At 36.9% G+C, this 14,477-nt stretch overlaps 1 protein-coding gene across 12 annotated transcripts in view; it reads left to right on the top strand.

Moving 5' to 3' along the window:
- Window positions 1–14,477, top strand: part of HERC4 (HECT and RLD domain containing E3 ubiquitin protein ligase 4) — a 47,574-nt gene that overhangs the window by 6,003 nt on the left and 27,094 nt on the right. For all 12 annotated transcript variants that reach the window (XM_063337625.1, XM_063337624.1, XM_063337621.1 and 9 more), the window contains exons 5-14: window positions 1,150–1,226; window positions 3,436–3,657; window positions 5,169–5,260; window positions 8,232–8,362; window positions 9,377–9,537; window positions 9,900–9,976; window positions 12,025–12,149; window positions 12,683–12,742; window positions 13,273–13,384; window positions 13,720–13,909. In XM_063337625.1, the coding sequence (XP_063193695.1) occupies window positions 1,150–1,226; window positions 3,436–3,657; window positions 5,169–5,260; window positions 8,232–8,362; window positions 9,377–9,537; window positions 9,900–9,976; window positions 12,025–12,149; window positions 12,683–12,742; window positions 13,273–13,384; window positions 13,720–13,909 (1,247 nt within the window). The remainder of the gene's footprint in view (window positions 1–1,149; window positions 1,227–3,435; window positions 3,658–5,168; window positions 5,261–8,231; window positions 8,363–9,376; window positions 9,538–9,899; window positions 9,977–12,024; window positions 12,150–12,682; window positions 12,743–13,272; window positions 13,385–13,719; window positions 13,910–14,477) is intronic.

The following is a 14,477-nucleotide window of genomic DNA, read 5'->3' as shown; positions in this document are numbered from 1 at the left end:
TCACCTACTAAGAATGGCAGTTATGTTGGAAAAGTAGGCTGGGTATTTTAAGAATGTAAATGGGGGATTGATAACTGCCATTTAAGAGGAGTTAAAGAAAAGTAGAATGTTAAATTTCCAAAACCAGTTGTGGGAGTATATTTGAAGGAGGCGCGCTTGCTATCTGATCTTCGTACTTCAGTTTTCACCTCAAAGTTTTTTTAGCTGTGATCAAATGATATGCCTTCTGGTTATAAAAGTGAATGCTAGCCAGATTCACTTGTTTGTTTTCAGAATGCTGTAAGCATTGCAGCTAGCTGAAGTCCACATTTTTACTGTGATGAGTAGATTCACTGAAATCAGTGGAACTGTCTGTAGCAGTAAGTTTCTATCTTTGCAAGCTGGAGGTTTTCTAATTTTGTCTTTTATGTAGGAAAAAGGCATACAAAAGTAACAATATCTTGGACATTCATAAGTTTATCGTGGCTATCTGTGACACGTATAAATATGAAAGATATAAATAATATGTTGGATTTTTTTATTTCTGTATCAAATTTAAAAGCCCCCAGGCCTTTTAGAAGCTCCTGTTTTTTCTCGTCAAAAGTTGAAAGCATACTAGAATTAATGCACATCTTTGTGTATTTGCAACTTGTTTATAATACTGTGCAATCCTTAATAGCACTGTAAACTGAAGTTTTTGTTGAAGTTAATGTTGATGGAGATAAAAATTGAGTTGTTCAGATTTTAACAGAGAGTAATTCAGGGTTTATATGTAATATTGATATGAAGAAAATTGTAAAACCTTTTTTTGTTTGGAAACTAGAAAGTAAGAATCATTTTCTTCTTGCATCAGGTATTCATTTCCTTCATTCAGCTGTGTGAAATCTCCTTCCTGGCACACGAACCTCCCTAATTCTTCATTATGGTCTTTTACTGACTTTATTAATTTGAAAATAAGACAGATCCTGTCCTTGAAACTGTTAGAAAAGAAGCAGCTTTGACTTAAGACTTTACTGAATAGCTTGTAGTTAAAGTTAGGTTATTTACGTTAGTTTCATATTTACTTCAGTGAAAAGGATTCACTTTTTGTATATTACCCTTTAGCATGACTTTATATTTCATACCATGACCTAGTAGCTTAATCCTTTCTCTGTTTTCTTACCCCAATAGAAATATTAAAAGCTTGTCAGAGATACAAATTGTTCAAGTTGCTTGTGGTTATTGTCACTCGCTAGCACTCTCAAAAGGTAAGCCAAATGGTTCTGAAGTTTTGTGCGATTTCTTACTAGGTAATTCTAAATGTTTCAACATTTATTTTGTCTTTTTTAAAAAGGAAATGTTTTTTTAAAACGTGCACAGATGGGATTTCATGTTGATAGGGGAAGTGTACTTTAATGATGGAAGCTTGAATTTAAAAAATAAATGTACAAACAAATGTTATGGCTTTTTTTTGTTACGCTTTTTTGCTTTTTATCATCTTGCTTTCATGTATGTTCCTTTTGAAATTCATTTTAGTTTCTCTTCTTTTGTTGGTCCCATTTCATTTTCATCCTGCTGGCATGCTGCTTTGTCCCTAGTGTATTTTATCCTGTAACTTCAAGTTACTGAGGCTTGCAGGCAATGACTTCCTTGTCTGCTTCTCTGTTTTCTGTTCTGTTGGTGCTTCTATAGTTAAAATGTAATGTCATATTATAACCTACCTTTGAAAGGTTTAAACCTCTGTCTTGAAAATTTTGCTGGGGCTAGTTAGTATAACTGTGCAGAAACTAATATGAATTTAAATTTGCTGCTTGTTTGTTTCATTGTGGCAAAGGAGAATCGTGCCAAAACTTCCATTTGGAAGAAATGGCTGCTGGATGGGGTTCATGGAAACTTAGAAACTCAAAACAAGGATTACAGAAAGATTGTAAAGTTTGACAGTGTTTCTTTTTCTTTAAATATAACAGTTTATACTGACTATATGTGTCTTAATTCTGTATGTGACACGTCATGGGCTCGTATTGAGTGCTTTCAGTACCATTGTGTATTCCCAGGCATTTTTACCATTACAACCTAGTGAGATTCCTTTGTTCTCAGGACTGGCAGATGGAATGTGGGGAGTATCAGAATCATGCTGTTAAGCATCGTATTGGTCAAAGGTGCAAGAATGTAATAGGAGTTTGTAATTTAACATTCACTCAGTGTTTTAAATAGTTACAGCATCACTATCCTATTGCCGGTTCATGGATTTGCAGCTCTCTGTTTCTGTTCTTCACATGCATCGCAGGCTGTCTTTTTGTTGTTTTCTTCTTTTTTTTCCTGGTTGTAAGAGAACCTGGAGAAATACTTGCAATGTAGCAAGGTGATGGCCTTAAAAATAGACCCACACAGGGAGGAAAATGGGACGAACTTACTTGAATTGGGCGGTTTGAGGGGAGACTTCATAATATTTTTAGATTTATATATGGGAAATTGTTCATGTGATTATAAATGATTGGCATAGTATTTCTTTGGTGTTAGGAAGATTGTTTTATATAAAAACAATATGGGTTTTTGTGTTTTGGTTTTGTTTTTTTCTTGTCTGGTTGGTTTTGGTTTGGTTTGGGGTTTTTGCTGGTTTTTGTTTAAATAAATAAATAAATAAAATGTGAGGGACCTGTACCCCAGGGGATGGGTTTCATTGTTTTCCATCTTGATAAAACTGTTATTGGATAGAAGAAGGTAGGAGCGGCATAGGAAACTACTGTTTGAAATGTATCACATCAGCAAAAGCAAAAGTTTGTTGTGATTATGTGTTGATCTTTAGGATAGTAAATACTTAGGCAAAACGTTGCTTGTTCAGTAGAACATTTTCTTTTGGAGGCAATCTTAGCATAAATAGCTTTCCAATTTGTGATTCTTCAAAATGTTGTTGTTTTTTTTTTTTTCTTTATAAAATGTCAAATGACATTATAAACTTTGTGCTTCATTCGCCATATAATTAATACAACATTTTAAAATTTAAAATATATACCACTTAAGTTATATGTGAAAACTAAGTATGTTACCATACAAAAGCTTAAATGAGGCTTGTGATTGGGAATTGGAAATTTTTGCGTGTCCAGTATGCAACTTGAGCAAGATCTCTGCACAAAAATGTAAGCAGTAGTGGAACTCCGGATGGAACAGCATCTTGCTTAGTAATAACCAAACTCAACTTATCTAACACTGTTGAAACAGGAACGTTAAGAGCAGTTTTGAGGGTTTTGAATGTGATTTAAATACTTTCAGTTTGATTAAATATTTGAGTTGAATGTCTGCAAATTACATGAGAATGCTTAGCTTCAGAAGTCAGTAATTTGTATGCATTTTCAAGTTCAAAAATATTTGAAGAGTCATTGTCTAACTTCTAGCTTTTCTTACAGTAGATAAACTTTATATAATTAAACTATATTGATTGTATTTCTTGTTGTTTTTTTTTTTTCACCCTTTAAACAGGAAGTGAAGTGTTTTCCTGGGGACAAAATAAATATGGCCAACTGGGCTTAGGTTACGAGTATAAAAAACAAAACTCCCCACATGTGATTAAATCTTTGCTGGGAATCCCTTTTGCACAGATTGCAGCAGGAGGAGCTCATAGTTTTGTACTGACTCTTTCTGGAGCCATTTTTGGATGGGGACGCAACAAATTTGGGCAGCTGGGTCTTAATGATGACAATGGTAAGTAAATATTATTTCAGTAAAATTTCAAGCTGCAGGTCTTGGTTTGTGAATGTAAAGACGAAGTATTACTAGAAAAGAAACAGACAGAACCAACTTCTGCTGAGTATTGTCAGAGAGCACTGATGTCACATGAGATTGCAAAAGGGAGTTTTTTCCTCAACTGTTTTGTAGTGAAAATTCTGACAGCGTGTTGAAATTCTAGCCAGCTTGACTTGTTTTCTTTCCCTATTCTAGATTTTTCTGTGCCTTAAACTTTCTGAATGGGATTGAATTAAGATACTGTGCAGTAGTTACAGTTTGAACTGAATTTTACATGGATGAAATTGCTTGACAAAACCAGTAATCTGTCAAAACTATTTGGTTGTCCTTAGTAGACACATTTAAGGCATCTTCATTGTTTTACTGCCATGTGGGTATCTGCCTTTCTCAGGCCACTTCTGATAATCATTCACAATTTTCAGCTAACCATTTCCAAAATTTCCTCTACTAGGGTGTTGATACTCATTAATGATTTTAAGCAAGTGTTTGGGTTAGACAAAAAATTGTTTCTTTGTTAGTTGTATTACTTTCCATGCACACTATCTGCATGCAGGGCTCCAAGATGGCAGTATAGGCTATCAGGTCCCTGTAATAGACAGTTTAGTATAGAATAATTTATAGCTAGTTGCATGAATTCAGATTTTCTCACTGGTTCATTGTTCTCGTCACCATTTAAAATAAGAAAAATGTGTTGTAGTTAAAATGCATATCTGAATTAATGCTTTAAATCTGGTCACACTCGTGTAATAAGAAAGTTACACATACTTTTCAAAATTCAAATTTTCCTGGGAGTCTTCAGTTGCTTCTACGTATTCTTTGGAATATGTATGACCCCAGTTTTTTATATAGCATCACTTCTCAGTAAGACCCCTGTTTTGTGTCTCGATAGGGCTTTTTCCAGGCCTCTTAACATACCTGACAAATTTTAAGACATTAGCATTAACGTTTAAAAATTTGCCTTTGTGCAGCTGAATGACAAAGCTGATTAGTTCTGGTGATGGAGGGAAGTTAGTTGTGCTTCCTAATTATTCAGTGTTCCATTCCTCTATTATACGTTTAGTAATACTGAACTATGACCAACTGATGCCAGCTTACAGAACGCTTTAAAAACATGAAGCACATAAACAACTCAAAACAACTGTCACTTTTTTTCTTTTCTCATGGCCAATGGCAGGTCTAATGTACTGTTCCATATTCCGTGGTTTATGTATTTACATACCATCCTATGCTGGTGAAAATGAGAATATTTGCTACAAAGTAGCAAAAATTTCAGATTAGGAGTCTCTCTGTTTTTCTGTAATAACACTTCCATCTCAAATATATATGAACTCCGTCACAATGATTGCATATGCTAACAAATTTAAAATGCTTGTTTGACTGGAACCAAATTAGAATAAATGAACAAAGTGATTTGTCTTCTGATTTTTATTTTCAAAATGAGCCATCTACTGCTGTATTAAACTTTTCAGACAGATACGTTCCTACGTTGTTAAAGTCACTGAGAACGCAGAAAGTTGTTCATATATGTTGTGGAGAAGATCATACTGCTGCCCTTACAAAGGTACAATATTTAAAGATATGTTCATGCTTTGATTTTTTTTTTTATGTTTTCAGGAGAAGATGCTACCTGAATAGTAAATAACAAACAAAATTCTGAATAAAATTTCTGCAAAGTTTGTTGGGTGAAGTTGAGGAAACACTGGAAGAATGATTAAATATTTGAAAAAACTTACCAAATGCAAGAAATCTCTCAGTAGTTTTAAATTTTTGTCAGATTTGGTGAAATTGAGCATGCAACAACATGTAGCATTTTTGATATGACAGTGCGTGTTGCATTATTACAGTTATGCAGATATTGAAATTTACATTAGCGTATCCTAAAGAGATTAGCTATTTTCTGACTGTAATGCCTCTGGCATTGCTGTTATCACTGATCAGACCGAGTTAATTTTGAATTTAAATTAAATGCTGGAGGGGATTGGTGTGTGGGATTGTTTCAAGTTTTCATAGTGAATTGCTACTTGCTGTTGTGGTGGGGTGACCCCGGCTAGATACCAGGTGCCACCACTCCCTTCCTCAGCTGGACAGGGCAGAGAAAATATAATGAAAGGCTTGTGGGTCAAGATAAGGTCAGGGAGATCACTCAGCAATTGTCATCATGGGCAAAACAGATTCAGCTTGGGGAAATTAGTGTAACAAATCAAATCAGCGTAGGGTAATGAGAAGTAAACCCAAATCTCAAAAATGCCTTCCCCCTCACCCCTCCCTTCTTCCTGGGCTGAACTTCATTCCTGATTTCTCTATCTGCTCCCTCCAGTGGTGCAGGGGAATGGGGAATGGGGGTTGTGGTCAGTTCATCACAGGTTGTGTCTGCCACTCTTCCCTCCATGCTCTTCTGCTGCTCCAGCATGGGGTCCCTCCTGTGGGAGACATGAAGTTCTTGAAGAACTTCTCCAACGTAAGTCCTTCCCAGAGGCTGCAGTTCTTCACAACTGCTCCAGTGTGGGTCCCTTCCATGGGGTGCAGTCCTTCAGGAACAGACTGCTCCAGTGTGGGTCCCCCATGGGGTCACAAGTCCTCCCAGCAAACCTGTTCCAGTGCAGGTCTCCATGCAATCACAGGTCTTGCCAGGAACCTGCTCCAGCACGGGCTTCCCACAGGGACACAGCCTCCTTTGGGCACCCACCTGCCCTGGCATGGGGTCCGCGGGCTGCAGGTGGGTATCTGCTCTGCTGTGGACCTCCATGGGCTGCAGGGGGACAGCCTGCTTCACCATGGGCTTCACCACAGGCTGCAGGGGAATCTGCTCTGGTGTCTGGAGCACCTCCTCCCCCTCCTTCTTCACTTACCTTGGTGTCTGCAGAGTTGTTGCTCTCGTGTGTTGTCACTCCTCTCTCTGGCTGCTGTTGCGCAGCAGCTATTTACATACTATTGGCAAACCAACAGAAGAAATTGAATATTTACATAAGCCACTATAACTATTAAATGTGAGGTTCTATGAAAAGTTGGTCATTTATTTCAAGGCCGATTTGGGGAAAAAAAGCATTTAATGTCTGAATTTGTTGAATTCAGAGTATTGTTGTAGAAGGCATTAGAATTTTGGAAGTAACTATTTTTACTGTTTCGTTTCTGAAGAAAAAAAATCTGTGTTTCCTTAGTTTTGGAAAATGTGGGGGTGCTTTTTAATGTGTTAGCTTGAATTTTTACACTGTAACAAGTTAAAAGTTATTTTGAAGAATACAATCTGCCTAAACGTGGTCCTATTTTTGTTGATTATACACAATTTTTTTACAGTGAAAGGAAAAGACTGTTCATAAACAATTGCTTTTTCTTCTGAAATATTCTCTCGCTTTGACTGAAAAAGATGTGGCAACTTTGTGATCCCGAGATTGATATTGATGTATTGTGCAAGGTTAGGGAAATAGAAAATGCAAAGAAAGCAGCAATCTGTAACTTCTATTCTAACTGGTTTTTCCTTTTTAATGTACAGAAGTTAACTTCAAACTTGCTTTAAAGCTGATGGACTCAATTAAGATAATGACTTTACTGTAAATGTTTTGACAAATTATTTATGTCACCCATTGGTATAGCTCCATTTTCCCTTGCGTGATAGGCCTTGCAGAAGGAGGGGTCTTGATTGATATCTGTTGTAGACAGTACTGTGTATACGTGTGAGCATTCTTCAAGTCCTTCTGAAATTCAGAAAAACCTGTCACTGTTTGTTATCCCGATTCAGCGGATGAGGCTGTTGGTTTTTCTCTGCTGCCATTGCGGCCAATGACGCTGCCATTTTAATGATGATTTCCAGCAGAGGTCCAGTCTGATGCAGAGTAGAATTGAAAGACACAGCTTTACAATTTCAAAGCATTTGAAAATGGAAAGTTTCAAAGTTGTTGTAAGGCAAGTTGTATAACTTATGAAAGTGTTTCTGATTTGACATTCTTTCATTAAAGTTTTTGGTTAATTTCTTAATTAAATTAATCAAAAACACTTTAAAAAAAATGACTTGCCTTACGACAGTGTTGAAATTTTCTGGTTTCTTACAATTTCAAATAATGAAGCTGACTATTTCAGTCCTACTCTGCATCATCTTTGAGGAGGGCAGCTGCCTATTTGGTAATTGCTTTAAAATTTATATTTAGAATTTACAAGCCAAAGTATACTTTTTTTTAGTAGTGTCAGTTTATATGCTCTTGTAGTTCATCAAGAAAACTGGAAAAGAGTTAAAATGAGGATTAGTATCTATTAATGAGACAAGTTAGTGACAGGACTATTGTATAATAATATGGAAATTACAAGAACGCAGTTTAACATGGCTAAGGTAATACTTGATAGTTGTGCCGCATTTTCATAACTGCAATTAGCTTGTGACCCTTCTGTGTCTCAGGCTCCTCTGGTGCACGTATATTTTTCTCTTCTTTCCCCACAATTCCAATTCCATCAGACAAGGAGATTTATTGAACCACTATTTCTCTTAAGTTTCTTGTTCTGAGATATACTGTCCTTTTAATGCAAATAATTTATTTGTTTAGGAAGGTGGGGTTTTTACATTTGGAGCTGGAGGCTATGGTCAGTTGGGTCATAACTCTACCAGCCATGAGATAAACCCAAGGAAAGTTTTTGAACTCATGGGAAGTGTTGTCACGCAAATCACTTGTGGCAGGTAAGATCTTTTCTATGCTAGCCCTACGAATCTTATAAAAAACCTTGTTTTGTACAAGACTTCATGTATATTGCAATACAAAGTGGGGTTTTGTTGTTATCCTTTGTGCTTAGGGAAGACAAGATGGTCTCTAACAAAAGATATTTAGAGACCTTACTGGTATTTTAAAAACATTCAATAGAAGAATTGAAGGAAGTTACACTATTTGAGAGGCTCTGATTTTCTAAATGGAAAGCGTGAATAATCAGTGTGAAGGTATTGTTTATTGCTGTCACTTTATAATTTCCCATTAAAGAATAAGTGTGTTTGGGGATGTACCATGAGCATCACTGAGGATAAGTGTAAAATTTGGAAACATAACTTGTTTTGTGAAATACCTGTAATACTGTAGGCTTTCCAGTTCCTAATGGGTTTTTATTGTGTATGTTATACAAGCACCCAAGAAGTTAGAAAAGTTTCCAGCACACAAGGAAGTGCTCTTGTCCAAAGAATTGCATTCTAAGAAGACAAAATGAGAAAAGCAACACTTTGTTGTTTGAGTTAAAGAATATATAAATGTAAACCTATCTTTCTAGCAGTTTGGTTGACATTGAGTGGACCCGTTCCCTTTTAATAGTTTACATAAATTCAGTACTGGTTCTTCCCAGGCTTTTGATAGGAGAGAGGGTGTCTAGAGTCAAGATGGATGGGAGGGGAAAGGAGATACAGCCAATCTGCTAGAAAACTTCAAACTTCTGAATGTCTAGAGAGATGCTCTAAAGGTCAGACTGTGGCTCTGCAGGGGTTCAAGGCAGAACCTGGCATCTCCGTTCCGTGAACTTTTCCATGAAAATAAAATATTGCTTATTGAGGTATAAATGGAGTGTTGCCAGCAGCAGTGCTTTGCCAATAGAGAAGTGGAGTGTTTGATCCTACAGGACCTTTAGCATACTGTTTAACACAATTCGTAGGCTGGCCTGCCCAAAGCGTGTTATAATGCTTAGGTTTTTTGTTACTGAATTTTGTTTGCCCTAGGCAGCACACTACTGCGTTTGTTCCTTCATCTGGAAGAATTTATTCTTTTGGACTCGGAGGTAATGGGCAATTAGGTACAGGAACGACCAGTAACAGGAAGAGTCCCTTCACAGTAAAAGGAAACTGGCTTCCTTATAGTACTCAATGCCCGATAACCACAGGTAAGCAACATCTGGCTTATTTAATTCTTGGCTTTCTCTTCCTTTACAGTGTCTTGCAAATCTTGGGATTTAAACTAAATGTGGGCTACAGTCACTTTCTTCCAAACAGTTTGGTTTTGCTGCGCTCTATTCCCTGAAGTCCATTTCTGCTGTAGGAAATACATGCTTACTTGTGCATATAAAGGGTTAGGTCCTTTGCTGGCAATAGAGCTAAAACTTAGAGCTGTTAGCTGTTGCAAAGATTTGCTTCAGCGAGGCTACGTAATAAAGGAACCTTTTTCTAATTGAGTGTTGATTGCAGTGTCTTCATTGTTTCTCAAATTCACATTTTCACAGTTGCCTGTTTTTTATTCCTATTGCAGACAGTGAGGAGTGTTATTGTGTAAAGAGAATTTTCTCTGGTGGGGACCAAAGTTTTGCACACTACTTTTATCCACAGGTAACAGATTAAATATACTTTGGTTCCAAAGCCTATCAAAGTTAAATTTTAGTTTTTCTGATGCATTTTAAAAGACTTTCATATTGAAGGTGCATGACTACATTGTAGGGTTCATTAGGGCAACGTGGAAGCACAAGGCACTAAGTCAATTTAGTGGTTGGAGGACTCGGATCCGGTTACTGAGTGTTAGCTGTCAGTAAGCTCTTGAGGCTTTTTGGCTTAAGCTTTTTTCCTGATGGATGACTGCAGTTCTTTTCCTTTCATAAAGGAAAAGGTGATTGAATATTTGAGTTGTTCACCTCTGCCCAGCCCTCCTCAGTAACTCCTCACTGCAGCTTTGCTCTCTTCTGCTCTGTAGCCATTTTAGCATACCACAATGATAAGGAAACAAATGGAGCTTTCTGCTAAAAATGATAGGTGGTGACATAGTTTGTTATGTGATAGAGTTTTATGCTAGTCTTAAAACTTAAGCTTTAAAAGGACAATTCTAGTACAGAAAAAAAAGTCTAGAAGGACTTTACAGTAAAAATGACAACGTGGGAGTATGATGGAAAGGAAATGCTATTAGGGGATGAGTTGAGAGGAAAAGACAAGGTGAAGCTAGATGACTGGATTTGTCTAGGGGCTATTTCCAATATAGCCCAGCAGATACTAGAGCATAGGGATTAATGAAGCATCAAGAGTTGAGTATGTGGGGTAAAAACTAATTTGAACATAAAGGGAAACAGATTTTAATGGGAAACATGTTTGTTATCAGGAAAAACTGAGTAGAGGTCAGGCTTGCAGCAACCCTTTGTCCCACAGCCTGTTCTGGTTCTATAGAATCAACAATTTTTCTAGGGGCACTTTTTTTTTCTAAATCCTATTCGAGTTGTGGAACTATTGCTGTATTTGAGAGAAGCTTGTTTAACAGGTGTAGACTGGAAAAAGTGCTGATAATATAGGCTAAAAAATTCTCTATTAAAACTCTTTTCTTAAAAACTTTCTTGTGCAATTTTCTGATTGCTGGAGTAGATTCTAAGTGACTAATTGAGGTGAACTGGAGACTGTATTAATGCAGTTATTGTGGCGTATTCTGTACAAAAAGTATGAGCAACTGATGAACTTTGATGCTGCAAAAGTATCCCTTTTGGTACATCTTAGTTTATTTAGTAACTTATTGAATTCTTTCAAAGTTATGTAAGTACTGTACTCCTGGGACGTGCGTACTTGGCAGTTAAGTGGTTTCAGCCAAAATCTGTTTGTTTTCTCAAGTTAGTTTGTGGGCAGCTCAGTTCCCTGAGTCCTTTCATTGTGGGTTTAAATGACACTTCTGCTGGGCACAAGGGGAACAGCGAGAGGGTTTCTCATCCTGTATGTCTCATCATCATTCTCATGTAGGATGGGATCAGAAGTACTGATTTTTGGCAACAGCTAGTCATCGTTATGCTGAGTCAGCCAGGCTGTCAGACTGCACGCTCAGGAGCTATATGTTTCCTTTTACTAGTTCAACCTTATTTTTGGTAGTTTGCCATGTTGTTTTGAACCAGTGCTCCTACTCAAAACAGTGGTCTTGGTTCTGTTCCTCTTTACTGTAGAAATCTTACTGGAATTCATTCGGTATGAGCAGCACATCAAAATGCAGCTCATCTGATGATGCAGTAAAAACATGATTCATTCTCAGAGGAGTCTGATGGAAGTGGGGTGGGAGAGCAGCTGTCCAAAAAATTGAACGGCTGTGTGCTCCCAGCCTGGCAGCGAGCTGACAGGCTCATAGTGACTAGGGAGAAGAGATGCTTCCTTAGTGTTCATCTTCTAGAAAAGTGCTTTTATGTTTGGGGAGTTTACCATGAAGTAAGCTGTGGTGTCAATTAACGGTTTTAGCCTATGCTCTGCTTTGGTAATGAATGCAGAACTGCTACAGTGTGTTAAGTTTATCCTTGGGTTTATTTCACAGTAATAGTCTGGGTAGGCAAAATGTCAGACAAAGAATAGGTAAAAGAGCTCAACTGATTCTTCTGGAAATCAATTTTGTGCGCCTGATTCTTTATGCTTTCTTTAAAATTTAGAACATGGTGCCACCAGATGATTTTAGGTATCCTGACTTTTTGAAGCAGATTTGGACTGTGAATGAAACGTTTATTCAAAGATTGCTGACTTTCCCATCTGGAAGACTTCCCGTGGAGATAGCTAAGTGAGTGATGTTGAGGAAAGAAGTTGTCTTTTATAATTTTACTTATTAATTGGGCATTAATGTGGTTTTGTATGTACATAGCAAGCTATTTTTAATTGCTGAATTTATTACATGCAGAGCTTTTGCTGTGCTTTCGTTGTCATGCTTATCAAGTAGTTTAGATCCTTTAGTCTGTGTCATCTCTGTCACAGGTTAGATGACTATATAAGCTTAAAGTTAAGTTGAACATTGAAAAATAACGGTAAGGAATGTAAAGGAATAGGAGAACAATGTAAAGATTATTGCTTCTACTTTAATAGAGGAGGATGCAAAGAAATTATAAACAAATTCCAAGACTTGCTTTAATATGAGCTGTCTTAAGAATTGAGTCTTGAATGTAGGTTTTATCTAGTGTTGTTTAGTAATACTAAAGTCAGAGTTCTATCCTTTGTACAGTGTAATTTATTAGGGATTAAATCCTTTTTTTGTTGCAAATGCTAATTTGTAAAAAGAAAACAAAATAAATGTAACTTATTTCATATGAACAATTTCAGTGAAATTGATGGAACGTTCTCCTCAGCTGGGTGCCTGAATGGGAGCTTTTTGGCTTTGAGGTAAGTGGTCAGGCTTTTAAACAAGTATTTCTGTGAACAGACTTAATGGTGGCTACCTTCCTAGTGTCTCTTGTTTCAACTCTTAAAACCTTTCCAGTATTTCCTTATCTTACTGTTACGCTGATACCTGCAGTTTAAACTTATAGCTCCTTCACTGCCATATGGTTTGTCAGCTGGCCCACGTGCAGCATATCTTTGGCCCGTCTTTGGAAGTGTGTGCCACCTGGCTGCTGCCATGTAAGCCAGCAAAACTCATTACTTCTCAGCCACAGGTTATATATAATTCAAGGGGAATATATTGCACGGGCTGGTTTAGATACTAGTGTTTTTACACAATTGTCTTGCAGTTAGAGAAGATGGGGTGTTTTTTTCCAGTTGTTGCTTCAAAGGTCGTATGAGAAATGGAAGCCTGATTTCTCACGTTTTAATTCCTTAGTAAGTAGGGCTAAAAATTCAAGGTGGAAGAAATTTTTGAGTTGCTGAGAATACAGGATTCAGTCTTTTTCTCTGTATTTTTTTTCTTGCTGCAGCAATGATGATCATTACAAAACCAGTGCTAGATTCTCAGGGGTTGATATGAATGCTGCTAGACTACTATTTCACAAACTTATACAGCCTGACCACGCTCATATATCGCAACAGGTTTGTCCTGCATGTTTTCCTTATGTTTGGGATCATCTTTTGGTGTTACACCTCTTCAGAAATACTATTGTTATTCTTGCTCTGACCCTTTTAATAACTTTTTTTTTAACTCAGTAAAAAAAACTGTTGTGTTGTGCCATTAGGTAATACATGAGTATATTGTGTGTGTCTATATTTTAATATTTAAAATACTGTCTTTTTTTCTAAATGTGTAACAGTCTAATTTAAACTCTTGATGATTGTTTTCTAGATTATTTTTTTTATCTAGATGGGCATTGCATTTGTTTGAATTCACAATTACATTAGAATAAACTGAATTTTATGATGTGCTGTAGGTGGCAGCTAGTTTGGAAAAGAACCTTATTCCCAAATTGACCAGCTCCTTACCAGATGTTGAAGCTTTGAGGCTGTATCTCACTCTACCAGAATGCCCACTGATGAGTGATCCAAACAATTTCACAACGTTAGCTATTCCTTTTGGAACAGCTATTCTGAACCTAGAAAAAGCTCCTCTGAAAGTTCTTGGTAAGAAACTGAATACTGTACTGTTAAAACTAAGACTCTCCAGATGAAAATGTATAGAAATTCCATGACTGAAGATGTGATCTCATTACAGTTCTATAGAATTCCCTGCTGAGAAAAGTTAGGGGTTAACATTGCTTGATGCATAGGAAAACAGCTATTTTGTTGCTCCCGGGTGACCTAACTGGCCGTCCGTATGAATTCATCTGGTATTGTAATTTTTGGACTGATTCCATTTGGGAGGAATTAAACTGTGTAGTTCATTGTATTTGATATATGTCTTCACACTTCAAAGTGAAAAGTATGTGGTCAGACAGCTAACAAGCTCTAAGCAATTTACAGAAGTGTTGCAGAGCAGATGTTAAATTGTCTTTGTTTCGATTGCAGCACCTGTGTTGTTTCTTTGAGAGGTTCATGTTTTCTCACTGACCCTAAGTTGTGGTTTTCAAATATGCAGCTGATAATAGCTCTATTTTCTTAACTCTGCGTCCTTACACCTTCTTACTGTGACTTCTGTCACCTGAAATTCAGCTTAAAGAGTTGAGGTTTCAGGATATTTCCTTCTTAATTG

This window comes from Chroicocephalus ridibundus, chromosome 6, assembly GCF_963924245.1.
Source record: "Chroicocephalus ridibundus chromosome 6, bChrRid1.1, whole genome shotgun sequence".
NCBI classification, from domain to species: domain Eukaryota; kingdom Metazoa; phylum Chordata; class Aves; order Charadriiformes; family Laridae; genus Chroicocephalus; species Chroicocephalus ridibundus.
The sequence above is the reverse complement of the archived record's forward strand: the minus strand, read 5'-3'. Positions and strand labels throughout refer to the sequence as shown.